Below are 27,412 nucleotides of genomic sequence, written 5' to 3' on the forward strand. Positions count from 1 at the left end.
TGTTATTCAGACAAGATGGGAAAGAAACTGATGTTTTAAAGCCAAGAACTGTCATCACATGGCCATTCACAAGTACCTTAGTCCGTAAGGCATTCTCACACAGATGTTGCTTTGCATTAATAATCTCCCTTAGACATCTGTTCACGAAAAGGATGGTTGTGGGGTTAATAAGAGAAATGCACTGTGAGGAATTGCATCCAGGCCAGTTTCCTCATCCCATCTGTAGTCCTAACTTGCTTTATGTTAATTGTGTATCCTCCTTCCCCTCTGCTTCACACCCATTATTTCTCCATTGCCAATTGCAACCATCTTAATTCCTGGCACAGAGACTAGAAAAGATGCACCTAAATTATCTTAGGGTATATTCTAAAACTTAAATCCATTGTATTGGTTTTTAACTTACTGTGTGAGCTACCCTGAGACCATGAGAAGAGGGGCGGCCTATAAATTGAAACATAAATAAATGAATTAAAACATGTTTTGAGGGTGCAAAGAACATACTGCAGGACTTCCCTACTGTTCCTATGTCCCTCTGGCTCCCACATCAGAGCGTGATACTGTTTGAGTAATGAAAAGCAAGCGGCTGACTGAACTCAGCTATTAGAACAGTTGTTATATAGTACTTCATTACCAAAGAACTTCCTTGAAATAAATGCTATATATTGATTTGTCCAGACAACTTAATTGACTACAAAACAGGAGTAAAGAATGTGGGAGAAAAGAAAAAGAATGTCATCCATTTGATCTCCCAGAGATTAGCATGTTTCGTGTTCTGCTCTAATTGAGCAATGGGATGTTGCTCAATTTTTTAAAAAAGTCTCTTCCCCAATGCTATCTAATCAAACCTTGAGGCAGATGTGTCAATTAGTGAAATCAGAGCACTATAGATCTCAGACTGCAGGAACATATTATTGGGATAAATGCTAGTGTAGCCATCACATAAAAAGGAAGAATGGACTAGTTGACTGGTTTAAGCATTCATTTACTTTCATACTAGTTAATTTTGGGCAGGGTATCCATAAATAGAACTGAGATCAGCAGCCCAAACTGTCACATTTTTTTCAGTTTAATTTTCAATCAACTGCTAAACTCTTTTCATTGCATTCATTGCATGTCATTAATGTATAACATTTATATTCCACTTTTTTCCCCATCATAAAGCTCCAGGTAGCATACATGGTTTCCTAGCAGGTATCCCATACAGGCACTGACCAGACCCAGGTCTGCATAGCTTAAGACCTACCATGTACCTTCTACCCATAATCAAAACACTACAACAGAAGCTGTAGCATTACAATACAAACACTACAATATAAGCTGGAGCACTGAAACTAGGGTATAAACTGCACGGAGCTTTTATTCCAACCCCAGATCGATTCAGTCCCTGCCCTCTACACAGAATGCGATTTCCGTTTGGATTTTGGGCAATTTAAATTTTCCTTCTGCAGCAAAAAGGATTGATCCGGAGTGACCCTACCTTTATTGTGGGATATCTCAGACTGCTGCTAATCCTGAATATATTCAGAAAATCGCATTGTTTTGAATCTGGCCATTTGGCTGGTTGTTGACCTGTTCTCCAAAAAGGTGCACTTTGTTTCCTATGTCTTACCGACCCACCCCCACCACCATAGTGCACCACCTGGCTTTATGTTTACCAGCACATATTCTGGCTACATGGCACCCTGATCAAGGTGGTCTCCAATTGTGGGATTCAGTTTGTTGCCAAGTTCTGGCAGGAGTTGTTGAAATTGCTGGGGGGTTAGTTCTGGATATCATCCTGAAACCAATGGCCAAACTGAATGGGTAAATCAAATCCTTTAGTAGTATTTGTGGTGCTTTAGCAGTATTTGTGGTGCTTTATTAACTACCAGCAGTATGATTGGACTGAGCTGCTCCTTTTCATGGAGTACACACATAACAATGCAGCCCACACAAGTAATGGGATGTTTCCTTTTGCGGTGATGGGAAACCATTCCACCCTGACTTGGGAAGCCCCCCATGATGGGCCCCCAGACTTGCATAAGTGGCTTTAGCAAATTCAACAAGCCTGGCCACAGCTGGTGTTTACTTTGGAAGGTGCCAAGGAGGACTATAAAAAATGGGCAAACTGGAAATGGCTCCTGGAACCTGCCTGGCAGAAAGGGGATTAAGTGTAAATTTTCACTAAACACCTCAGATGTCAATAACCTTCCTGCAATCTGCAGAAGTGGTTTGTGGGTTCCTTCACAGTTAAGTCATCAACACTGTTAGTGTAGAGGTTAAGTTTCCCAAAACTTAATAAAAGGTGTGCCCTGTCTTCCACAGCAGTTAGCTCAAACAAGCCCCATCTCCCAACCAGTGGCATCCTGTACCCAAATGCCCCATTCCAGTGTTTGTTGATGAGCACAGGAACTAGGAAGTGGCCAAATTCTGGACAACATTCCCTAGGTGCTTTGGTCTTAGCAAAGGTTCATAGAAGATTGCTTCAATGTGTCTTCAATAAAGGAATTTTCTTCAACAAAGTCTGCTTATTGGGAGCAATGAGCTAGACTCTCATAATGTGTTGCTAAAAAAGGGGAGAATTGCCAGATTCTGTGCTGAAAACACAATTGGATGTTGATTAAACGCTTTTTTTCAGAAGAAATAAATGTTTGAGATTTTACAATCATAACAAAGATGTGAAATTTATTGTCTTTTCAAATGATATATAAATTCAAAAACTTAAAAATGTACATTCCTTGGATTTGTTTAGAGAAGATCAGATGAAATGGTATAACAGCAGCCAAACCAGCACATTTTCAGTTTACTCCATATATAACAGGAAGAAGAGGAAGTGTGGAAGTAGAGCAAATAAGCTGTGTTTAAAGATACTATGAACAAACCAAATTTTGATGTGAAGTCTAAAAGCAACCTATTTTATCACTCCTGTATTGCACTGCCCCCTGCTCATCCCTTTTAAAACGTTTTTGATGGTCATATATTATTTATCTGTCTGTTTGTTTGTTTATTTATATTTTTCAATTTATTTCCCGCCACTCCCTAAGCGGCTTGTGGCGGGTCACAATGTCTTAAAAACCCCATTAAAATTCCCATTAAAAGTCTTAAAATCCATCATAACATGGTGGCAGCAAAAAAAGATATCCTTCCTACCCCTATTGCTAAGGGGGGGGGGGAGCGGTGAAGAAGGAGGTCAATGATGTACAAGAAGCCCGGGGGGGGGGGGAGCCATCGGTGTACCTTGCTGACCCCAGCCTCAACCATGGACCTGGCAGAAGGGCTCCATTTTGCAGGCCCTGCAGAACGCTGAAAGATCCCACAGATACTACTTTATATGGAGAAAGATGATATTTCAGAATTTTGTTAGCAAAACACCAAGAAAGCAAAGTAAGGCATCTGTCAGCCTGATAGCAAAATGTTCAAAAACAAACAAGCCCCCTGTAGTTAGGATCCTTTTTCTACAAGGGAAAAGGTAATTCCTTTTTCAGACATAATTCTTAGTGTGAAGGGGGAAGGTTGCAAACCCCACTCCCATTGGATGATACTAGGCTGTCACCCTCCAGGTGTGGTCTGGCGTTGTTCTGGGATTCCAACTGATCTCCAGACTACAGGGATCAGGTTCCCGGAAAAAATGGCTGCTTTGGAGAATGGACTATACCCAGCTGAGATCCCTGCCTTCCCCTAGCTCCACCATAGATGTCTAGGAATTTCCCAACCTGAAACTGGCAAACCTGCTACATTTGAAATAATAAAAATTGTGCTGAACTTTTATCAAGTAACTGTTCAAGCCTTATAGCCAGCTCGGCAAAATTCTACCACTGAAAGACCACATGGTAATTAGGACTGTCTTTTGGCTTTCTTGCTAAATTGCATGTATTTGCTGATGCTAATATTCTCTCTGCATGTTTATCAATAAAATACCTTTTTATTATTTAAATTCTTTTAATTGCTATAGTCTTGAAAGTTCAATGATACTACCATATGCCTAGATACTAAAGTAAGATTATTAGCCTAAAGAAGGAGGATACTGATTGATGGACTACCCCCCCACCCCGCAAATAAAAGAACCCACACAGAAACTGGGTTCATGTATCTGCCCATGGGTACACCCACCCTACTGTGGACAGAGAATAACTTATAGAGGCTGGTGACCATGAAATAACTCTGTGATTAACTCCCCCCCCCCCCCGGAAATAGTTGGAGCACACAAGATCCTATGTAATTTGAGATGTTTTGATTCTCCCAGGTGAACAACTTATTTGCTTTTTAAAACACATTTGTATTCAAATACATTCCAGCTGTTTCCTTTTTAAAAGTCTGGATCATTTCTGTAAGTGGCAATATCATTATCTTTTAAGGACCGCAAAGCACTCACCAAGTTTTATCATAATTTGGGCTCTCCTAAAGCCATACTGATTTTGCTTCCAAAGCCATATCATTATTAATATTATAGTGGTTGCACAGTTTTTGAAAGTCTGCTGTAGAGTGAAGGAAAAGCCAACTCAAAGACTGTAGCCCGAGTGGCAGTAGCAGCTGGAGTCATGACCTGTCCAAATAAAATGCAACTGTAAGAACAGGGATATTCTAGCACAATTGCTGGGGAGTCACTTTAGAAGGGGACTGCAGAATTATTTAAAAATATGTTTGCTTAAAAACAGATTGCCTAGAAAAGACCATCTATCTCAAGACTGTTAGCAGTAAAAGATGTAGACTCTCATTCTCCCTTTATTACTATGTCAGTTGTGATTCTAAAGGAACTGTTTCTAATTTGTTGTGTATTGTAGCTATATACTGTAGTAGGAGATATCTGTAGTAGGAGATATCTGTAGCCAATGGAAGAGGAGATTGAAACACAACAAGCCATTTTCTAAAAAGCAGTTTACAATAATACACAGAAGGCAGATATTCCTGGGGGTGGGGGGAACCAAGAGCTATAGGCATTCTTGATTCAGATAGCAACCAGACAGCACATTAATCTTCTAAAAAGACTTAATGCGAGGTATGCGGAGGAGAGACTCAGCATGCATGCTGCTACTACACTGTCGCCATCTTGGATCTGCTTCTTGTATCACTGTAGGCATGCAAGACTTATGGGGATCTCTGTCTTATGGTTTCTGATTCTTGTGCTGTTGTGAAACACATGTCAATTTAAGTGTCTTGGTGCAAGTCTTGTTCAGCTTTTATATAAGCAATTTGTTACTCATGTAAGACAAGCAAAGCTCACTCGTTTGGCTATTCTGCCAATGCCGATTCTAACTGCACAACAATCAAGTCATTGTTCTATACCACTCCACTACAACGATCTCTGCTAAGTGTAATAAGGTTGCCGTATCACCGCTAAAGCCTAATTTAAACATTCATCAGACCCAACGCAATTGCACAGGGCTGTTATCAAGCACCAGAAACACAAAGGCAGCAGTCAATCTGTTACCTCTCCATGGAATCCTATGCACACAGCCATCACATTCTGCACTACTACAGAGGCTGTTTTCAAGCTGTTTCAGGGCAACATCTGTTGATGGACCTATGGCTCACCTGGTGATTGCAGGTGACACAACAGCATTGGCTCACAGTGGTGAAATGACCTTGACTGGATTACGACCCTGCATCAAGCTGCAATGCTTCTCTAGTGGTCTAGAACGCTGTTGATCTAAATGCTGATTTGACAGGGTGGGGGATCCACAGGATGGCACTATTATGCCCATTAGACTTAAATAATAATTTGGGCAACCCTGAAAACCATGCCTACTCTGCTTCCAAAGCACATCAGTATATGAGTGGTTGCATATTTTTGTACAGTGGAAGAAAACCAAAGACTGTAGCCATAGTGGCAATAACATATATACTGCATATGTACAGTAAATTATTACCAGCAAAGTCAACACTCTGCAACAGAGATTAAAAAGTTATTTTCCCTAGCTAGACTTTGGTTGAAATTTGAGCAGAACATACACATCCAATTTAGACAGTCATTGTCACAGTTTTGAAACAGCCTTCTTATTAGCCTGAACACTACATGACGTGTTGTGAATTTTTTTGTCTTAAACATTTCAGCAAGCAAAAGTTAAGAACATAGGAAGAGCACAGACCAATAGTTCATCTAATCCAACAACCTGTCTCACACAGTGGCCAACCGGTTCCTCTGGGCAGCCAACAATCAGGCATAGAGAGCAAGGATTTCTCTTGATGTTGCCTCCTGGCTCTGGGATGCAGACAGTGCCTTTGAATGTGGAGGTTCCCCTCAGTCACCATGACTAGTGGTCATTGATAGACTTACCCTCCATGAATGTCTATTCCTGTAGCCATCAGTACATCCTCTGACAGTAAATTCCACATTTTAATCGCTCTCTGTGTAAAGTAGTACAGTTTCATACATGAAAGAGTAGGGGTTTCATACACAAATGAAATGTAACTTTTCAAACTAAGAAGTCTTTCTTCGGTAACACCAAATGGCAAAATTCAGCAAAGCCTTCTAAAATTGTTTACCTTTTCACCCGTTTCTCCTTTGTCCCCCTGAAATCCATGTTCACCCTGCATTTTGGGGGGAAAGGAAGTCAGTCACATGATGAAAGTTTCAAAAAATCTGTTTTAACATATCATTTAAGTAACATTTCCATAATTACATTTGCTTTCCAGACAACAAAGATCCAAAAAGGGTTGATGTGGAGGGCAGACTCTGTGGCATGATATCTCACTGGGGTCCCTCCCCATTCCCAAATCCTGCTCACTTCAAACTCCTCTCCCAAATCTTTTGGAATTTTCCAGCCTGGAATTGGCAACCCTACTCTCCATGCAGTTCTGCTGAATGAAACCAACTGCACTGTGCTAGCTCTTCAAAGAGGGGTGGGGGAGCACCCCTTCAAAGGGGTGCTTTGTTTCCCTTCAAAGGATGAAGAAGAAGAAGAAGAAGAAGAAGAAGAAGAAGAAGAAGAAGAAGAAGAAGAAGAAGAAGAAGAAGAAGAAGAGTCGGTTCTTATATGCCGCTTTCCCCTAACCGAAGGAGGCTCAAAGCGGCTTACAGTCACCCTCCCTTTCCTCTCCCCACAACAGACACCCTGTGAGGTGGGTGAGGCTGAGAGAGCCCTGATATCACTGCCTGGTCAGAACAGCTTTATCAGTGCTGTGGCGAGCCCAAGGTCACCCAGCTGGCTGCATGTGGGGGAGCGCAGAATCGAACCCGGCATGCCAGATTAGAAGTCCGCACTCCTAACCACTACACCAAACTGGCTCTCATGATGACAATGCAAGGGGTGTGTTCATCCCTTTCAATCAGCAAAATGTCACAGAAATAAATAATTAAATCCCCCTTCCTCCCATTCAAAGGTAAGCCTTATAAGGCTTCTATTAACGTTTTAAAAACTCTTATACAACCCAATCACACATTTGTCAGTGTCCCCTCTCGCTCGACCCCATCCCTATTCGGCATATCCTACATCCACAATCTAGACTAGACACTGTTTGCTGATGAATGGAGTTAGCATAAGTGACACCTTCCATGCAGTTGGCCAGCAATGCTCCTGTAACGCAACACTTCAGTATATGTACCATTTTTTCTCCCCAGGAAGCAGTTCCCCTATTACTATGTTAACCCTAAATTTGCATTACCAGTAGTTCAAGGCCAATGCTTTCCAATCATAGTCTATGTTTACAGATCACTGATAATCAAGGCTTTATGTATTGTATGATCGGTCATACATAAAAACAACAGAATTTGGTATGAAGTGTTAAAATAGTGGGTGTATAATTCAGCATGCTGAAAACCTCATTTTGTTTAAATAAAGCAAGTTTCTTGCTCACGGGCTATGAAAATATGCTTTAAAATGTATGTGAAATACCTGGTGAATTCGCTAGCACCTCTGGGAAAGGCAGTAATATTTCCAGTGCTGCGCATAGTTTACTGCTGTTCCACATAAATAAGAGAAGCAGTCAAAAGTTTGTAAAATAAGGGAATGCTTTCTGATCACAGATGTGCTCAGCTTGCACAATTTATGTTTGGAGGCATCCAACTTTTCATGATGCAGAACTTGAGTCATATTGCTGTGCAACTTTGTAATTTTTTGTAAAGAAAGCACACGTATTCTTAATGACCATAGGCTATAACAGCATGAATTCATCTTGTTTTCCCAGGGCTCTTAAGCAGGCAAAAACAAAACAATGCAAATGCCTGGATAGTAATATAGCCCGGACACTTTAAAAAACACCAAAAACCAACAAGCTGAGATTTCAGACTTTCTGGAGACAACAAACGGGATTTCACAAGGGAAAAGGGACAGTCTAGTTAAACCTGGTCTGATGCAGTTTGTTCTGTTATTACACAATAACTCCAACCTTTTATTTACCAGATAGGCACAAAACATATTTTGTCACATCCATTATGCTCTACAATATTCCTGATACCGCTTAGAAGTGGGAAGGCCATTTCTTCACAAGCGTATTATCAAACCACAGATTACGTGTTCTAAGATATAGCTGGAAGGAAATGGAAGTTATCCAGTTTCCCTTGAAGCCATCTGTGGACCACACCTTGGATTTATTTGTGTATTACTCACATATAGATCCTTCCCTTCCATCAAAGAATTTAGCGTTCAGAGAGTGATTTGGTTTTATGCTCACAACAACACAAGAGGCAGGCTGAAAGGCAGGGATGCAGAAAAGCTGTCCAATGAGTTTCATAGCCATGAAGGGAATTAGAATTTTTGTATCCAGAATGCAGCACACTCAGCCACTAGATGAAAACACATTGGGATAAAAGAGAGAAACTGGAAACTTCAGGATGGACCTAAATGTCCATCTCTCCAATGTCTCTCACCTTCTCTCCAATGTCACCAGGAACACCAGGGACACCTATCAGACCGTTTTCTCCCTGAAACAAAATATATGGTAATTCAGTGATCTGTCACTCATTACCCAAATATAAACTATTTATATTTGCAAGTAAGAAGAAGAAGATGTAGGTTCTTATACGGCTCTTTTCTGTACCAGAATATAGGCACACCAGGGTTCAGTTTATTGGTCACAATTCTTTGTAAAATATAAATGAAATCCAGGAACCAGATTTTAAATATACATATGAAACATGTGATGTCATACATAACATGGTGTTCATAATAAACCTGTAAAGGCATGTCACCTGCAATCATTGTAGAACCATGTTTTTTTTTCCTCCACAACTTTCTCCTGTACTTCTAAGTTTGCCTTGTTTTGTCTGTCTAGCAATGCAGGATTCTGCCATGTGGACAGATACTTTATTAATGTTGGAGGACATGTAATGCAAACCAGAGTGAGTTTGAAGCTGGTTTGATTCATTCTCCACATCCAAAGTAGACATGCTGCCTCAATGGAAAGGAATTTTTCAATAGAATTAATTTCTTCTTTTATTTATTTGTAGACTGCTTCAGTCATTATGTTTGTGGTTAAAATAATGGGTTTAATACTTTAAGTTTCGTGTGGAATTGCAAAATGACAATGACTACCAGAAACATGGCAATACATATCTCATGCAGTCACTCTTTAGGGGGCCAGGACTAGTCTCCCCATCTATTGAGTGTACACTTCCAGAAAAATCTGAGTTTATCCATAGTAGGTTGGTTTTTATACCACACTTTTCTCTACCGGAAGAGTCTCAAAATAGCTTCCAATTGCCTTCCCTTCATCTCTTCACAACAGACACCCTGTGAGGTAGGTGAGGCTGAGAGAGCCTTCATGTTACTGCTCTTTGAGAGCACTACTACCAGAGCTTTGATGAGCCCAAGGTCACTCAGCTACCTGCATGTGAAGGAGCAAGGAATCAAATCTGGCTTAGAATCGTAGAATCACAGAGACTGTTTATGCACTGGGAACTTCACTGCCCCAGCTTCCATGCAAGAAAACAAATCAGGGGAGAATGAGGTGCACCGGGCCAAATGCTCCCCCATGTGGGTGCAGAAAGAGGTGGGACAACCTGCTACGACTAAAATTCCGGCATGAAACCTCCAGTGCATAAACGGTCAGAATCATAATGTTGGAAGGTACCTCCAGGGTCATCTAGTCCAGTGGTACCCAACCCCTGGTCCGTGGACCAGTACCGGTCCGTGGATCAGTCGGTACTGGGCAGCGGCTCCTTCTCGTCCTCCTCCCCTGGGCTGCCCTGCCACTCTGCTGCCGGATCACCTTTAGTGCTTCTCCAGCGGCTGCCATGGCTGGGGCTCCCCCTCGATGTGGCACTGCACAGCTCCTGCTGGCAGCACCCCCCAGTGGGCAGCAGGAAGTCAGGGGCGCAAGCAGGAAAGCAAGTGGAGCAGGGGCTCAGGCAGTGGTGACGTCCCTTGGCAAAAGATTACCCCCCCCCCGGGCCTCAGTAAAATTGTCAAGCATTGACCGGTCCCCGGTGATAAAAAGGTTGGGGACCATTGATCTAGTCCAATACCCTGTACAATGCACAATGCTTGTCGCTCTTAATCACTATACCATGGCTCACTATACCATGGCTCATTGGCAGAGCATCTGTTTGACATGCAGAAGGTTCCAAGTTCAATTCCATCCCTAGTTAAAAGGATCACATGGTAGATATGTGAAAGATTTCTACTCAAGACCCTGGACAGATGTCACCAGAGTAGACAACACAGACTATGATAAATCAATGTTCTGACTCAATATAAAGTAGTTTCGTATATTCATGTGTTCAGTTTATGAAATGGATCATTTGGTTATCTTTACTGATCATATCACCAACCTGCTGAAAAAACTTACTAGACATCAGAACACCTACTAGGAACACCTACTAAGCAATATTGTGCAAGTACCAGTTGAAATATTTATCTACGTTTTCACACATATTTTGCGTTTATGATTCCCTGAACATTTTTAAAACAAATACCCTAGTGATCTACAGAATGAGAAACAACCAAGTGTGCTTGGATACTTTTTTTTTTCAAGTTTTCAAAATATTCAAAGAGATGAATAACCTCTCATGGTTCATTAATTTAGAAAATAAAGCCCAGTCAGTTGTATATTTTGATCATCTGCAACAACACAATAAATTGGTTTTCCACAGATATTATAGTCTTGGGTAAAACCAATTTTTGTAGCTCTGTCTTGCTCAAGAGATATATTGCCTAAGAAATATTGGCAAAGATCTAAAGAGGCCAGTGTGTGCCCCAAAGCATTTCCCCATCAGGATTTTCTGGATGTCAAGCCCCAACTGCAGTTTCTCATACATTAGCTATGATGGGATACGGCCTATTGATGTGCTGCTGGGCTCAAGGAAATACAGTAGAAAAACGGATCAGAAACACCTCAGTTGGGATGGAAGCTCTTCAGATCCTGCACTTATAATCTTGTTTAAAGCATTTTAGTCTTACCAAATTATCAACAAGAAATAGATCTGGACTCTAATAAAATCCTGGGCTCTAGTACAGGAAGGTTTTGTGTTACTCAATGGATGGCACTGAAATAATACCTGTAATAGAATAATTGTCTTCCCCATAACAATGGGGATGTGAAAGCTGGACCCTGAAGAAGGAAGACAGGAGAAGAATAGATGCTTTCAAATTATGGTGTTGGAGACAAATGCTGCAAATACCATGGACAGCCAAAGTTACCAACAAGATAGTTTTAGAGAGGAGCAAACCAACTATGTCATTAGAACTATGTCATTAGAAGGGAAGATACTACAGCTAAAGCTCACTTACTTTGGACACATCATGCGACATTAGAAAAATCATTAATGCTCGGCACGGTCAGCAACAAAAGGAAACGTGGTCGCCAAAGGATCCGCTGGCTCGACATGATCAAAGCCGATACAGGGATGACCATGAACCAACTAAAAGAAGCAGTCAGAGACGGGTACACGGCGAAGACTTTCCTATAGAATCGCCAAGGTTTGGAAACGACTGAATGGATGACATCACATTATCAATTATTCTAATTGTCATGACAGAATATTAGGGTACTGTTCAAGGGAGGTGTGTATAATTATGTACACAGAAACATTGCAGGTTCTCTAAATAGATCTTCCAAGTTAGACATGTTTCCGTGAACTAAGTGATGCCTAGACATATATATATTAATCAATATTGGACTTAAACAGCAAATACTCCACCTCTATATAAAATCCATAGCAGTCATAAGATCAGCAAAACCTCACTGGCTTAGGATACACTGCTTGCCATTAGTTAAGATGTTAAAGTATAGAATAAATAATATAATTTTAATATACAATTTAATATTTATCAAAGATGGAAATCACCCTCCACTTTATACTGTCCTATTCAGGCAAGGGTCAATATGTTTAGAAATGCATGCCTCAGCTACTTTCCAGTCCTTTTAGGGGTAGACTCATGTAAATAGACAGCATGCCACAACAATTCCTCAACATAACTTCTGGTGCAATCCTGAAAGTAACATCATCACATCAGTGCAATGCTCTATGATTCCCCTAAAACTTTATGAGTTTTAACACAGAGTCTTAGAATAACACACTAATGCAATGTTGTAACTTCTGAATTCACACAGAAAATGTCTTCACGGCATTAGAACACTGCCCATTTCTCCCTCATTCTTCTTTTTTTAAATAATTTTATTATTTATTATTATATGAAGCATTTACAGAAAAGTAAAGAAAAAAAAGTGACCAGCTGATATGGTTTGCTATCCTCTTTTAACATACATATTCAGTTCCCATCACATATTAATCCTAATCTAGAAGTTTTTACCATCTTTCTTAGCAAAATGATTGTTAATACATATGAGAGTATGATCTGTTATAAGAATATATTCTATTATTATCTTAAGTGATATAAGGTCAGTCCCCTTCATAAATTGGCCCTAACCTAAGAGTTACTGCTGCTGTCTTGTTAATACATATGAGGTATAGTTTGCCACCCTCTTTTAGCATACATATTGGCATACATATTCAGTTCCCATCACATATTGATCCTGATCTAGAAGTTATTACCATCTTTCTTAGCAGAGTAATTGTTGATACATATGAGAGTATAATCTATTATAAGAATATATTCTATTATTGTCTTAGATGATATAAAGTCAGTTCCCTTCATATATTGGTCCTGACCTAAAAGTTACTGTTGCTGTCTTTCCCACAGGAAACCAGGAGAATGCTCCACTGTTCATCACATCCTTCAGGTGGTCGCAGAAAATGAAATTGTGTTTTTTTCCATAGTAACGCCTGATGATTCCTACATAGAGTATTTTTAGTTGTCCTTCTGTCAGGGCCAAAGAAGTCTCTTGCTTGATTCTTGCTTGCAGTCGCCTTTAAGTAGGCTCTGTATACTTTATCAATCTGGATCTCTTCCTCTGGTCGCACAGAGATATCTCCTGATAGCTTCCTGCGTGCTGTCGCCTTTGAATAGACTCTTTTTATTTTGTTGATCCAAATCACTTCCTGCTCTAAATAGACTTCCAGGTTTTTGGTGCTTTCCTTCTTTAAATCTGTTTTTCCAAGTTCTTCCAAGGTGCTTTTGATTTTTACGTCCCTAGCTCTTTCCCCCTCCTGTTGATTAACTTCCAGACATTGAATTCTCGTTTGAAGTATTGTTGGCTGAGTTGTGTTTTCATCAGCTGTTTTTTCCAGACCGTCAGTTCTGTCTAAAAGCTCTTTCTTAGTCTTTCGGATTTCCTTTTCCACCTTATTGACTGCTTTCAGTATCTTTGAGTTCCCTTCGCATAACAAATGGAAAAGCTGTGCCTTAGTTAATTTTTCCATAGTTCTAGGCAGTCACAAACTATAAACAGAAAGTCTCGTGAGGTCTCGCGGGAGCACGAGCGATCCAAAATTATCAGTTTGTCGATCTCCATATCAAGTCAGCTTCCCCCACTGAATTCTCTCCAACAAAACTTTAAAGTCTCTCTTTTCTTTAAGCTATCTCTTTGTTTGGTTAGTGGGTATAATTAGCTGGGAGCCTCTCACTCGACGAAAGAATTCACTTGTAAATTGGTTGAGGGGGGGGAAGAGCTTGTGGGGAAAGAAAAGGAAAAGCCAGAAAACTCACAGTCTTTACTGTTGTAGACTTCGGCTCCTGTCAGTCTGGTAAAAGATGATCTGGGAAGAATATAGGGTCAGCTGGTCATTTCAGGCTTGGAAAGTTATTTACGACAAGGGTGCCATCATGACTTTGAGCACATGCCGTGGCGATCCGGAGAGCTTAGTCTCCCTCCCTCTCCACGGATCTGTAGGACCCTCAGGATGCCGTTCCCGGTTCCTGGGGCGACCGGCGAGCGAGATTTGCGTATCTGCCAGGTCTGCCAGGTGCGGTTGCTCCTGACCCTCAGCATGGCTTAAGAGCCGGACAGAAGCCCAGCTGTTATGGCGCCATCTTCAGTCGTCTCTCCTCCCTCATTCTTCTTGTGCCATTCCACTGAGCACTGGTAGGAAATCCAGACTGCTGACAGGAGGTCTTCCATCGTATCAGGAGGCCGGCAAGCCTTTCTTAAGCATCCAATTCTATGATTCTAGCACTGTGTGTGAACCTTGGGGTACTTGTGGATTGTAAACTAAACATGAGCAGGCAGTGTGATGCAGCGGTAAAAAAGGCAAATGCCATTTTGGGCTGTATCAACAGAGGCATCACATCAAAATCACAAGATGTCATAGTCCCATTGTATACGGCACTGGTCAGACCACACCTGGAGTACTGTGTGCAGTTCTGGAGGCCTCACTTCAAGAAGGACGTGGATAAAATTGAAAGGATATAGAGGAGAGCGATGAGGATGATCTGGGGCTAAAGGACCAAGCCCTATGAAGATAGGTTGAGGGACTTGGGAATGTTCAGCCTGGAGAAAAGGAGGTTGAGAGGGGACATGATAGCCCTCTTTAAATATTTGAAAGGTTGTCACTTGGAGGAGGGTAGGATGCTGTTTCCGTTGGCTGCAGAGGAAAGGACGTGCAGTAATGGGTTTAAACTACAACGATATAGGCTAGATATCAGGGAAAAAAATTTCACAGTCAGAGTAGTTCAGCAGTGGAATAGGCTGCCTAAGGAGGTGGTGAGCTCCCCCTCACTGGCAGTCTTCAAGCAAAGGTTGGATACACACTTTTCTTGGATGCTTTAGGATGCTTAGGGCTGATCCTGCGTTGAGCAGGGGGTTGGACTAGATGGCCTGTATGGCCCCTTCCAACTCTATGATTCTGTGATTCTGTGATTCATTGTCACTTACTCTGGAGTTCAGTTGTTGACTACAGAAGCACTCCAGGCTTTACCAGTGTGACAGCTGTGAGTCAGTGATAATTTACTTTAGCCAGCAGGAAATGAGCAAAATGTAATGTGGGGAAGATTTCTTCCTTTGGCAATGGTGGGTTTGAGTGGGTATGAGTTCCAATTGGAAATTGAGCCAAATTCGCACAGAGACAGGTCAAGGATACCCAGGTATTTTGACCACAGATGGCAACACAAAAATCTCCCCATTTTTAACAAGCACAATAAATTATATTTGGTGTCTGGTTATATTTTTTAAATCCTGACTGTTAATATATTATCATTCAGTTAAACAAGAAGAATATTGTTATACAGTATGGTAAACTCTGACCCTATAAAAAACATTCCTTAAGAGACTATAATTGTCAATTGTCTACATTTTGAAGGAATTCCTGTGGTTTCATTTTGTCTTTTCTTTGAGAAATTCCTGAATTTAAAATAGTTCACAGACACTACAATTCTTGGCCCAGTCACTGAAGAAGTCCTTTGTCTTCTTTAATGATAATTTGAAGTCCAAGGGCCATGCTGCAGCTACTATATTGCTGGTTCTGTTTTATCTTGGGTGTTGTATCATGCCAGACAACAGATAATAGACTCAATAATGTTAAAGCATTTCCTATGGCCTTGTTTATCCCAACATTGGTGTCGCGTCTTATTCCAGCATATAATGCCCTCCTGCATGTCAATAGGAATTAGCATAGCTGATTATAAGGAATCAATTAACAATTGCACGAGATAAAAGCTAAAGAACTTATACAATATCTTTTATTCCATAATCATGAAATTGTTGTTCCACCAGCAAATGTGGTTTGTGACCATTTCCATACTGAAGGTTTCATTCTGAATTGCCCTTTTAAAGTGCCATCTTTTTCATCTGATTCCACACTAAAATCCACCTTTCCAGGTGCAGACATGAATTGCCTTCTCACTTATCCTGCAGCAAGGAAATTCCTGATTACAGCAAGTTCATCTTTCAAGGCAGAATTTAATTTGTGGCTGCCAAATAGGGAAATGCTTGTATTCGTGGTTTTTCCCATGGCAGCCATTGTGAGTCATTTGCACATGCCCCCTTCCTCATTGAGGAAAGGTCCATACCTTACACCAGTGGTCACCAATCTTTTTATCACCGGGGACCGGTCAACGCTTGACAATTTTACTGAGGTCCGGGGGGGTAGTCTTTTGCCGAGGGCCATCGCAGCCACCGCCTGAGCACTTGCTCCACTTGCTTTCCCGCCGGTGCCCTTGACTTCCCGCCGCCCACTGGGGGGCGCTGCCAGCAGCAGCTGCGAAGTGCCATGCCAAGGGGGAGCCCCAGCCATGGCGGCTGCTGGAGAGCACCAAAGTTGAGCTGGTGGCAGAGTGGCAGGGCATCCCGAGGCAACAACCAGGGAGGAGGACAAGGAGGAGCCATGGCCCGGTTCCAACTGATTCACGAACCGAGACCGGTCTACAGACCGGGAGTTGGGGACCACTGCCTTACAGGATGCCAAGACAGTCAAATAGACAACAATAATTGTATTTAAATGAAGAATTTACACTGTAATAAAGCTTGCAAAAGGCAGAAGCTGATGAATTTGTTGAGGTTAAGTTTCTGTGAACTGAAAAATAATATCACACAGAATTCAGTTGTCCACAGTTCTGCACAATACAAAATTACTTCCTAATATGGGGGAAAATACAGCAGCCTTCTCAGCATGTAAATGGGAATCAAAATGCTATCTAATATGTATTGCAGCAATTTAAAATATGAGTATTTCATGAAAACATATGCAAACTTCTTCCTTTCATATTCATTCATCCATCATGTCATTTTGTGAATAATACTGCCAGTCACTGGGTTTGTTGCTGTCAGCCATTCAGTTGTGTCCGACTTTTGGTGAGAGTTTTTTGAGTCACCCTTTTTTGGTAGAGGGATGAACACATATTGTTTCCAGTCCTCTAGCCAGTTATTAGTTTCCCAGAGTTTCTAGAACAAAACTGTAATGGTTTTGATTGGTACACATCTCAGCAGATCCATGGGTATGATGTCACAAGGTACTGTTCTCAAAAATTAAGAATCGATGTGAAATGATGTGTCTTACATCTACTGACCAACCATTTGCCGATAGGATCATTCTCCAGTTATTGACGTCATATGACCAAAAAGAAGGTAGGTGAGAATGAGAGAGAATGACTGGCCCAAGGTCATCCAGTAAGCTTCTTAGGAGAAAAAGAATTAGAACCCAAGTTCTTTTTCATTGCCCTGTCCTCAGACTGGTATTGAATCTTATTAAGAAACAGAAGATGTCAATATTTCCAGGAGAGTTACAGAGTCCTTATGAAGAGATGAAGAGTTGGTTCTTATATGCCACTTTTCTCTATCCGAAGGAGTCTCAAAGCAGCTTACAATTGCCTTCCCTTTCCTCCCCCCACAGCAGACACCTTGTGAGGTAAGTAAGGCTGAGAGAGCCCTGATATTACTGCTCGGTCAGAACAGCTTTATCAGTGCTGTGGTGAGCCTAAGGTCACCTAGCTGGCTGCAAGTGGGGGAGCGCGGAATCAAACCAGGCATGCCAGATTAGAAATCCGCACTCCTAACCATTACACCAAGCTGGCTCTGAAGATGATCTGAATGCTGAGCCCAATTGCTCTGGGATGCTTGGAGATAAATGGAAAAGAGATTACATAGATCTCTGTTTTATACAAAAGAAAGTTTATTTCTAAATGATGTTAAGATTATTGCACTACTTTCTGAAGTTGTCAAATGAAGAGTAATAGTTTTAGCAATTTGTCATAACTCCACAATTTAGTGCCTCAGGGCAGGGCTCCTGACTTTCTTGCACTTTGTTACATGCCATGCACATTGAAGGTGCTAATAAATAAGAGTGTTAAAGTAGACAAACATAGTCAAGGAAGAAGAACAGAAAAAGTCAGATGGGTCATGACTGTAATTCAGCATGTTAAAATATAAAGATAATATTAGATTCATCATAAAAGAAGCTATCTTACATGTAACAATAAAATATTTACTACTGCATAGGTTTTTGGATTATCTGGCCCAAATAGAATCTTATTCATGATTTGCCAATTATTGCCTCACTTAATAATTAAAATGACAGATAATGCGGGTGATCATTGAAGCTACAATGCTGCAACCCAAAATCTCACAATTTCACCAAGCAGTTTCATGAGCTTAACAGGTCATGAAAGAGCTCTACAGTCTACAGGAGAACTCAGAACAGGAGTACTAATAAAGTTAAGCTCACACAGGAAGATGGAGAAAGCTTTTCATCCCAACACCAGCCCTGCAGTTCTCAACTAAATCACAATTTAAAGTATGTGACAACTAGCAAAGTAATTCAAGGTGTAGTTATATATTATGCAATTTTCTGTTGGGCAAAGAATTATGTGATATATTTTATATTTATATGTTATGAACATTTATATATCTGAAAAATCAGATTTCCCTGGTTAGGGACCATTGGCTGAATGAATCCCTCACCAACAGATAAAACAAACTGAAAAACATTATTGAGACAGGAGGGTAAGATAGGCTACCCCTGACCATTGGACATTGTTTCTAATTAATGAAAGACATTTGGGTATTTGAATTTAAGGGTCACTCTAATTCAAGTGTGGATAATACTTCTCCCCCATCATCTTATTTATTGTGTTGTATCCATGAGAAGCAAGAGTAATCCGTGACTACCCCAACCCACTTCTGATCTCTCTTTCTCACCACAGATGGGTTAAAGGGGACGTATTATCATCCATACCGCTCCTGTAAGTTTAACATTACAGGGTTGAATCCAAAATGCTATTAACTATTGTTGAAACTGACAGCACAGGGCTTTTCTGGCTCCCCCCTCTGACTGCAGCCTAATTAATACCCTAAAATTCTGCTGCTGGGAATCTTGTTAGGTGCTTTCTTGTACACTGTTGGGGGTGAGCTGAGAATTGTTGGTTATCTTCTATCTATATAAAAAGTGACTGGTACTTCCCATGATGTGCTGAACATTCCAAAGACTCCAAAGGGAGCCCCGCCTGCCAGGAGCCTTTTGAATGTTCAGCACACCGGGTCCAAGGAACTGGCCAGCCCCTCACCCAATGGGAAGCCCCTTTTCACCCTGCAGGGGTGGCGCCAGGACCAGGGAGCCAGCCAGTGCCTGTCCCAAGGGGGAGAAATGCTGGCTGGCTCTTTAACTCCCCCGCCCCCATAGGGTGCAGAGAGAAGACTCTTTGCACCTGTTCCCTTTCAATCTTCCCCCCAACCTAGTGCTTGGTTTTATTAACTGTTAATACATGTTTGTTGAATATGTTTCAGAAATAGAAATAATAATCAGAACTACCTTTTTACTCTTCATTATGAAATATGCAAGAATGAAAATAAATCAGCGACAGTATAAAGCTATCAATAAGGCTTCCCTTCTGCCAGAGTTTATGAAGATCAAACACATACAGTCCATGAGATGATAGGCAGGAATCTTACCTTCTCTCCAGGTAACCCAGGGATTCCATTGTCTCCCTTTGGACCTTCTTCGCCCTACAAAATAAATTATATAGAAATCTGTCCAGTTGGCAAAGCTATAAATTATCTTACAATCATTTTAGTCTGCTAATCATGAATGGCAAAACAGTATCACAACCACAGAGAGGCACAGATTCCAAAGAAATGGAAAAAAACAATTTTACATACAAGAAAAGGAATAAATTAGAAGAGAAATTAAACCTTGAAATTGAAAATCTAAGTGGGTTTTTTTCTGCCAAATGTTGATGGAAAATATTGAATATTCTCCCACTTAGCACATGGCAGAGAATTTCATTTCCTCTTCATAGCACACACTTAAAAGTCAGTACCAACTGTCTTTCATTAGGGCATTGCAAGTGTAAGCATCCAACTATTTCATTCATGAAAAGATTATTTACGAACTCTTGTTCAAGTGTTCCAGAGCAATGTTAAACTTAACATGGTGTTATTACATCAGTTTTCAAGCAGTCTAAATTATCAAGGTAACATACCACTGACATTGTAAGTAAAAACCACTGCGCCAGTCCTTCTACACTTTGGAGCAATTATTTATTTATTAGTGGGTTTTTTAGCCACTAATCACACAGAGGGTCTTGTGGCAACATAAAACACTTGAACAACAGTATAATAAGTATGTTAAAACACATAAAAATCAGATAACACATATACAATATTAAGATACATGACTAAGCACAATACCAATATCAAACCAGTCCCAAACATCTGTTTACCCTCCCAAAGTCAACATAAACAAGCCCTGAGGAAATGAAACAAGTCTCACAGGGCATTCCACAGGGTACAGGCCATAACTGAGAAAGCTCTTCCACTGGTCATAGCTAACCAAAGCATCCTGGTTTGGTTGCCTGGTCCCAGGATGGTTTGGTTAGCTGTTACCAGTGGATGCAGCTATTATGGCCTGCCTTGACTAAAGCTACCCATAAGTTCAAAGCAGTGGTGAGACTGAATCTGGGGACATTCTGATTTTATTTCCCCTCATCTTTCCAATGTGCACAAAACTTTTCTATTGTTACCTATTGTTATACCATTGCAAAATAAAAAAAAAGCCCAGTGTTAAACTTACTTGAAAGGTTAATATTACTTTCACCAAGGCTGGGCTCCTCCAACTCTCCTGTTTTGGGCAGAGATAAGGAAATATCTCTGTCCTACCAGTTCTAGTGTACTGTTAAGAGCCAGTTTGGTGTAGTGGTTAGGAGTGCGGACTTCTAATCTAGCATGCCAGGTTCGATTCTGCACTCCCCCACATGCACCCAGCTGGGTGACCTTGGGCTCGCCACGGCACTGATAAAACTGTTCTGACCGAGCAGGAATATCAGGGCTCTCTCAGCCTCACCCACCCCACAGGGTGTCTGTTGTGGGGAGAGGAATGGGAAGGCGACTGTAAGCCGCTTTGAGCCTCCTTCGGGTAGGGAAAAGCGGCATATAAGAACCAACTCTTCTTCTTCTTCTTCTTAATTAGCAAGGAGATTTAATCCTTTGTTCTGAATTAGCTGAAAAGATACTGGCAGGTATGGAAGTAGTCTCTCTGTAATGTAAACTATAATTGCTTGCCCACCCATTCTTACTTATTTTCACTTTTTGTACTTTCTTGTGTACCTTTCTCCCTGGCAGACCTGTGTGAGGTGGGTGGGCTGGTGAGACATGTAAAGACCCCACCAAACAACTGATCCTCAGGTGAATCAAGCCCAAATCACTTCAGGTTTCTCTGATTCAGCCCATTATAACCTTGAGGGACTGCAATACAACTTGGATAAGTGTGAAAAATACCCAAATAAGCTTTGATTTGAGTTTTTCTCAGGGACAACCAGCAGATTCGTACCCACAGAGTGAAGCAGAGGACATAGGCACACAAGTGGTCCCGCAGATACATAGGGCCCAAGCCTAAAGTGACCAGATTGTCCTACTTTTGGAGGGACATCTGGGGGTACCTGGCAAAATGCACTTATGTTGAAATTAAAAAATATATATTACAATACTATTTTTGCATTCTGTGCGTTCTATGAAACTTTTTGTTGCTCCATATAGACCGAATTTTTAATCAAGAACCCCCCAATCAATGGTGTCTCGCTTTACCAATGTTAAAATCCGGTCACCTTGCCCAAGCCACATATAGCCTTAAAGGTCAAAACCAATACCTTGAACTTGATCCAAAACCAGACTGATAACCAATGGAGATGACGCAAGACTGGCTGAATATGGGCCCTACTTTAGTGCCATTTTTCCAAAATACAAGTATTTTTTAAGAATATTTCTGTGCCAGGCCTTCGTAGTTCTGCTATTCAGAGTTCTGTCCCTTCTCCCCAAACTACTACATCCAGGTCCTAACATGCTGTACCTTTAGGTCACACCCAGACAGAGTTGCCAACCTCCGGTTGGGCTGGTATATTCTCCTGGAAAAAATGGTAGTTTTTGATGGTAAAATCTATGTCATTATACCTTTCTGGGGTTCTTCTCCTTCCTGAAACCCTTCCTCCCCCACCTATACCTCCAAAGAGCCAGGAATTTTTCAACCCTGAACTGGCAACTCTACCTACCCTCAGCCCTAAAATGTTATGATTCATCACAAAATAATTATGCTTCCCTTTCTTGATGAATGTGGCTTACATCTGCCAGGCTTCCCAGTGCCATCCTAACAGAGCCAGTTTGGTGTAGTGGTTAGGAGTGCAGACTTCTAATCTGGCATGCCGGATTCGATTCTGCGCTCCCCCACATGCAACCAGCTGGATGACCTTGGGCTCGCCATGGCACTGATAAAACTGTTCTGACCGAGCAGTGATATCAGGGCTCTGTCAGCCTCACCTCCCTCACAGGGTGTCTGTAGTGGGGAGAGGAAAGGGAGGGTGACTGTAAGCCGCTTTGAGCCTCCTTCGGTTAGGGAAAAGCGGCATATAAGAACCAACTTCTTCTTCTTCTTCTTCTTCTTCTTCTTCTTCTTCTTCTTCTTCTTCTTCTTCTTCTTCTTCTTCTTCTTCATATACTAAGTATAGTGGACTAATGACATTTGCCTTGTTTAGGATGAGATAACTAGTGTTGTTTATAGTAAAAAAAAAAAACCCTCCATATTAGAACAAGGTATGTGATCTTAATAAAGTTGAACTAAAGGGCCTAGAGAAACAGGAGGTGTTGAGATGGAAGACTAGGCTTATTAGGAAAGCTCCTGAGGGTGGGCAACTCTTGTTTCAAATCCCCACGGTTGCTAAAAGCAATGTATAAGTGATGGAAAGCCATCAGCTAAGGGAAGAAAGTTCATATTTTCTAGTCATCGCTTTCTATAAATAAAAGATTTCTGTAAGCCACTACTCCTTTAGACACACCAAATTGCCTCCACAAGCCACATCCCACAGCTTTGATACCTGTCTCCTTCAAATCACAGCATTCATTCGCAGGAATTCAAAAGGCTGCACCTGTAAAAACCAGCTGGCAACACTTATTTACTGGCATGTGAGGGGGGGGGGGATGAGCAAATCAAGCAAAATGAATGACACATGGATGAGCAGCTGCACTCCATCCAGAAATTCAAATCCAGTGAATTGAGATAATGATGTTTAGTGCTCCCCATTCAAACAGTTTTGAATGCAGGCATGTTAAGCTGGGTCTGCCGCTGGCAGCAGGGCCAGATCCTCAGTATCATATTAGCAAATGGCCACCAGTGCTTTGGGGTGAGGGAGCAGGAATGACTCATGTCAGCTTCTGTGACCACCCACAGAATGAACATTATATTGGCGTTTGCTTCCTGTGTTGCTCCCAGCTATTTTAAGAGAGCTCTGAACCATTTCTTTATCTCTCATAGTGTATTTTTACATGTTGAATACTTGGAATTCATGCAGTTCTATGTCATATAGAAAAGGACATCTAACTTACAAGCTAGAAACAATGCTCAATAGACATCACTGCTTCATATCAGTAAATCAGCTTCCTTCCTTAAGCCTTTAAGATAACTATGTGCACAGCACATTAGATTATGAAATTATGCCTGTTGTGACTTCAACAGAGGATGAAATCTATGTAATGATAATAAATTCAATGTCTGGAGTGACAAGCAGTTGGCCTGTTCATTTCTGTGACACATTTTCACCTTTTATCTGATCTTTTATTAATTTTTTTAAAGAAGAGTTGGTTTTTATGTGCTGCTTTTCTCTACCCAAAGGAGTCTCAAGGTGGCTTACAGTTGCCTTCCCTTTCCTCTCCCCACAACAGACACCCTGTGGGGTGGGTGAGGCTGAGAGAGCCCTGATATCACTGCCCGGTCAGAACAGCTTTATCAGATCATGGAACCATCTTTACCTAATGCCAATGAAAGTTCAGCTGCCTAGTTTGATACATTAATTCTTGGCAGTAATCGTGTATATTGAGAATTCAGTAGTCACATTTCCACACATATTGAATGAGCTAAAGTCAGTCAATAAACAGAATGTTCTAATCAACACTATCTTGTATGCACCACAATTTCCCCTCATTTTAGAAATGATGACTACAAAATAAATATGCAGGTTTTTAAAAATGCAAGCAAGTTGATTAAATGTATGAGTTCCTGTAAGACTTGAAAATACTCAGGTTTTACCATAAGTAAATCTGAAAGACAATCTGAAAGACATGGCATTGCTCTTTATGAACACACTAGCAAGAAAGCCCATTGCAACCAGGAATGCAATGGGCGCTAGGACCCAGGGGACACCAGGAGGTGCTTTTTTTTCCTGCTGCGTGGAGCTGTGAAAGGCTCCTACAGGGTTTTTTTTTTTCTGCTGCTTGGAGCTGGGAAAGGCTCCTACAGGGTTTTGTTTTCTGCTGCTTGGATCTGCGAAAGGCTCCTACAGGGTTTTTTTTCCTGCTGCTTGGAGCTGTGAAAGGCTCCTGCAGGGTTTTTTTTTTCTGCTAGCTCTCGTGGGCGTGCCGGCTTGGAGCTCCTACAGGGGTTTTTTTTCCTGCTGCTTGGAGCTGGGAAAGGCTCCTTCAGGGTTTTGTTTTCTGCTGCTTGGATCTGCGAAAGGCTCCTACAGGGTTTTTTTTTCTGCTGCGTGGAGCTGTGAAAGGCTCCTACAGGGTTTTTTTTTTTCTGCTGCTTGGAGCTGGGAAAGGCTCCTACAGGGTTTTTTTTTCTGCTGCTTGGATCTGCGAAAGGCTCCTACAGGGTTTTTTTTCCTGCTGCTTGGAGCTGTGAAAGGCTGCTGCAGGGTTTTTTTTTTCTGCTAGCTCTCGTGGGCGTGCCGGCTTGGAGCTCCTACAGGGGTTTTTTTTCCTGCTGCTTGGAGCTGGGAAAGGCTCCTTCAGGGTTTTGTTTTCTGCTGCTTGGATCTGCGAAAGGCTCCTACAGGGTTTTTTTTTCTGCTGCTTGGAGCTGTGAAAGGCTGCTGCAGGGTTTTTTTTTTCTGCTAGCTCTCGTGGGCGTGCCGGCTTGGAGCTCCTACAGGGGGTTTTTTTCCTGCTGCTTGGAGCTGGGAAAGGCTCCTGCAGGGTTTTGTTTTCTGCTGCTTGGATCTGCGAAAGGCTCCTACAGGGTTTTTTTTTCTGCTGCTTGGATCTGCGAAAGGCTCCTACAGGGTTTTTTTTTCTGCTGCTTGGAGCTGTGAAAGGCTCCTGCAGGTTTTTTTTTTTCTGCTAGCTCTCGTGGGCTTGGAGCTCCTACAGGGGTTTTTTTTCCTGCTGCTTGGAGCTGGGAAAGGCTCCTTCAGGGTTTTGTTTTCTGCTGCTTGGATCTGCGAAAGGCTCCTACAGGGTTTTTTTTTTCCTGCTGCTTGGATCTGCGAAAGGCTCCTACAGGGTTTTTTTTTCTGCTGCTTGGAGCTGTGAAAGGCTCCTGCAGGGTTTTTTTTTTCTGCTAGCTCTCGTGGGCGTGCCGGCTTGGAGCTCCTACAGGGGTTTTTTTTTCTGCTGCTTGGAGCTGCGAAAGGCTCCTACAGGGTTAATTTTTTTCTGCTGCCTCTCGTCGGCGCGGCGGCTTGGAGCTCCTACAGGGTTTTTTTTTTCTGCTGCCTCTCGTCGCGCTAGCGGCGAAAGGCTCCTCCGGGGGTGTTTCTTTTTTTTCTGCAGCTTCTCGGCGGCTGGAGTCTTGTGTTGTGTTTGCGGCGGGGGCTTCCTTGGGGCCGGCCTGACGCGGTGAGAGACGCTTCGCGCCTCTCACCACGTCTGGCCGGGAGCAACTGCGAGCCGCGCTGAGCGCGGCTCGCAGTTGCTGGGGCTGGGAATCGGAGGGACCAATCGGCAGGCGCTTCGCGCCTGCTGTTTGGTCCCTCCGGTTGTCTGTCATGAGGAAGGGTCCAATCCGGACCCTTCCTCATCCCGGACACATCCCGCCCCAGAACCCCTTACTGTTTTATTTAGTCCGTGGCGCCCGCGGCGCCACGGGCGGTGTACAGATAAGGGACAAAGCCCGTTGCATTCAGGAATACAATGGGTGCTAGATTGGGGTGGGGTAGGGTGGAAGAACTTTGTGGAAGGCCTCTCCCTCCCCCCAGAACCTGAAAAGGCTGCAGGGAATCATAGAATCATAGAGTTGGAAGGGGCCATACAGGCCATGTAGTCCAACCCCCTGCTCAACGCAGGATCAGCCCAAAGCATCCTAAAGCATCCAAGAAAAGTGTGTATCCAACCTTTGCTTGAAGACTGCTAGTGAGGGGGAGCTCACCACCTCCTTAGGCAGCCTATTCCACTGCTGAACTACTCTGACTGTGAAAAATTTTTTCCTGATATCTAGCCTATATCGTTGTACTTGTAGTTTAAACCCATTACTGTGCGTCCTTTCCTCTGCAGCCAACGGGAACAGCATCCTACCCTCCTCTAAGTGACAACCTTTCAAATACTTAAAGAGGGCTATCATGTCCCCTCTCAACCTCCTTTTCTCCAGGCTGAACATTCCCAAGTCCCTCAACCTATCTTCATAGGGCTTGGTCCCTTGGCCCCAGATCATCCTCGTCGCTCTCCTCTGTACCCTTTCAATTTTATCTACGTCCTTCTTGAAGTGAGGCCTCCAGAACTGCACACAGTACTCCAGGTATGGTCTGACTAGTGCCGTATACAATGGGACTATGACATTTTGATTTTGATGTGATACCCCTGTTGATACAGCCCAAAATGGCATTCGCCTTTTTTACCGCTGCATCACACTGCCTGCTCATGTTTAGTTTACAATCCACAAGTACTCCAAGGTCTCGTTCACACACAGTGTAACCTGGAAGCGTATCCCCCATCCAGTTGGTATGCTTTTCATTTTTCTGACCCAGATGCAGAACTTTAGACTTATCTTTCTTAAATTGCATCTTGTTCTCATTTGCCCATTTTTCCATTGTGTTCAGATCTCGTTGAACTCTGTCTCTTTCTTCTGGAGTATTTGCCAGTCTTCCCAATTTGGTGTCATTTGCAAACGTGATGAGTAGCCCCTCCACCCCCTCAGCTAGTTCATTAATAAATATGTTAAAAAGTACCGGACCGAGCACCGAGCCCTGAGGTACCCCGCTACTCACCTCCTTCCAGTCTTATGAAACACCATTGACAACAACTCTTTGAGTGTGGTTCTCTAACCAATTTTCTATCCACCTAACTATCTGAAAATCCAGATTGCAGTCCTTCAATTTATCCATCAGAACATCATGGGGAACCTTATCAAAAGCTTTACTAAAATCCAAGTAAACGACATCAACCGAATTTCCACGATCCAGCAAACATGTTACTTGGTCAAAAAAGAAAACTAGGTTGGTCTGACAGGACCTGTTGGAGACAAATCCAT

The 27,412-nt window shown here is 42.1% G+C and overlaps 1 protein-coding gene across 3 annotated transcripts in view; it reads right to left on the reverse strand.

The window, feature by feature from the left end:
- Positions 1 to 27,412, reverse strand: part of COL19A1 (collagen type XIX alpha 1 chain) — a 255,136-nt gene that overhangs the window by 145,708 nt on the left and 82,016 nt on the right. For all 3 annotated transcript variants that reach the window (XM_077307567.1, XM_077307559.1, XM_077307577.1), the window contains exons 10-12: positions 19,636 to 19,689; positions 8,786 to 8,839; positions 6,463 to 6,507 (exon numbers count right to left, since the gene is read on the reverse strand). In XM_077307567.1, coding sequence (XP_077163682.1) covers positions 6,463 to 6,507; positions 8,786 to 8,839; positions 19,636 to 19,689 — 153 coding nt within the window. The remainder of the gene's footprint in view (positions 1 to 6,462; positions 6,508 to 8,785; positions 8,840 to 19,635; positions 19,690 to 27,412) is intronic.

This window comes from Paroedura picta, chromosome 1 (genome assembly GCF_049243985.1).
Source record: "Paroedura picta isolate Pp20150507F chromosome 1, Ppicta_v3.0, whole genome shotgun sequence".
In the NCBI taxonomy this organism is placed as follows: Eukaryota; Metazoa; Chordata; class Lepidosauria; order Squamata; family Gekkonidae; genus Paroedura; species Paroedura picta.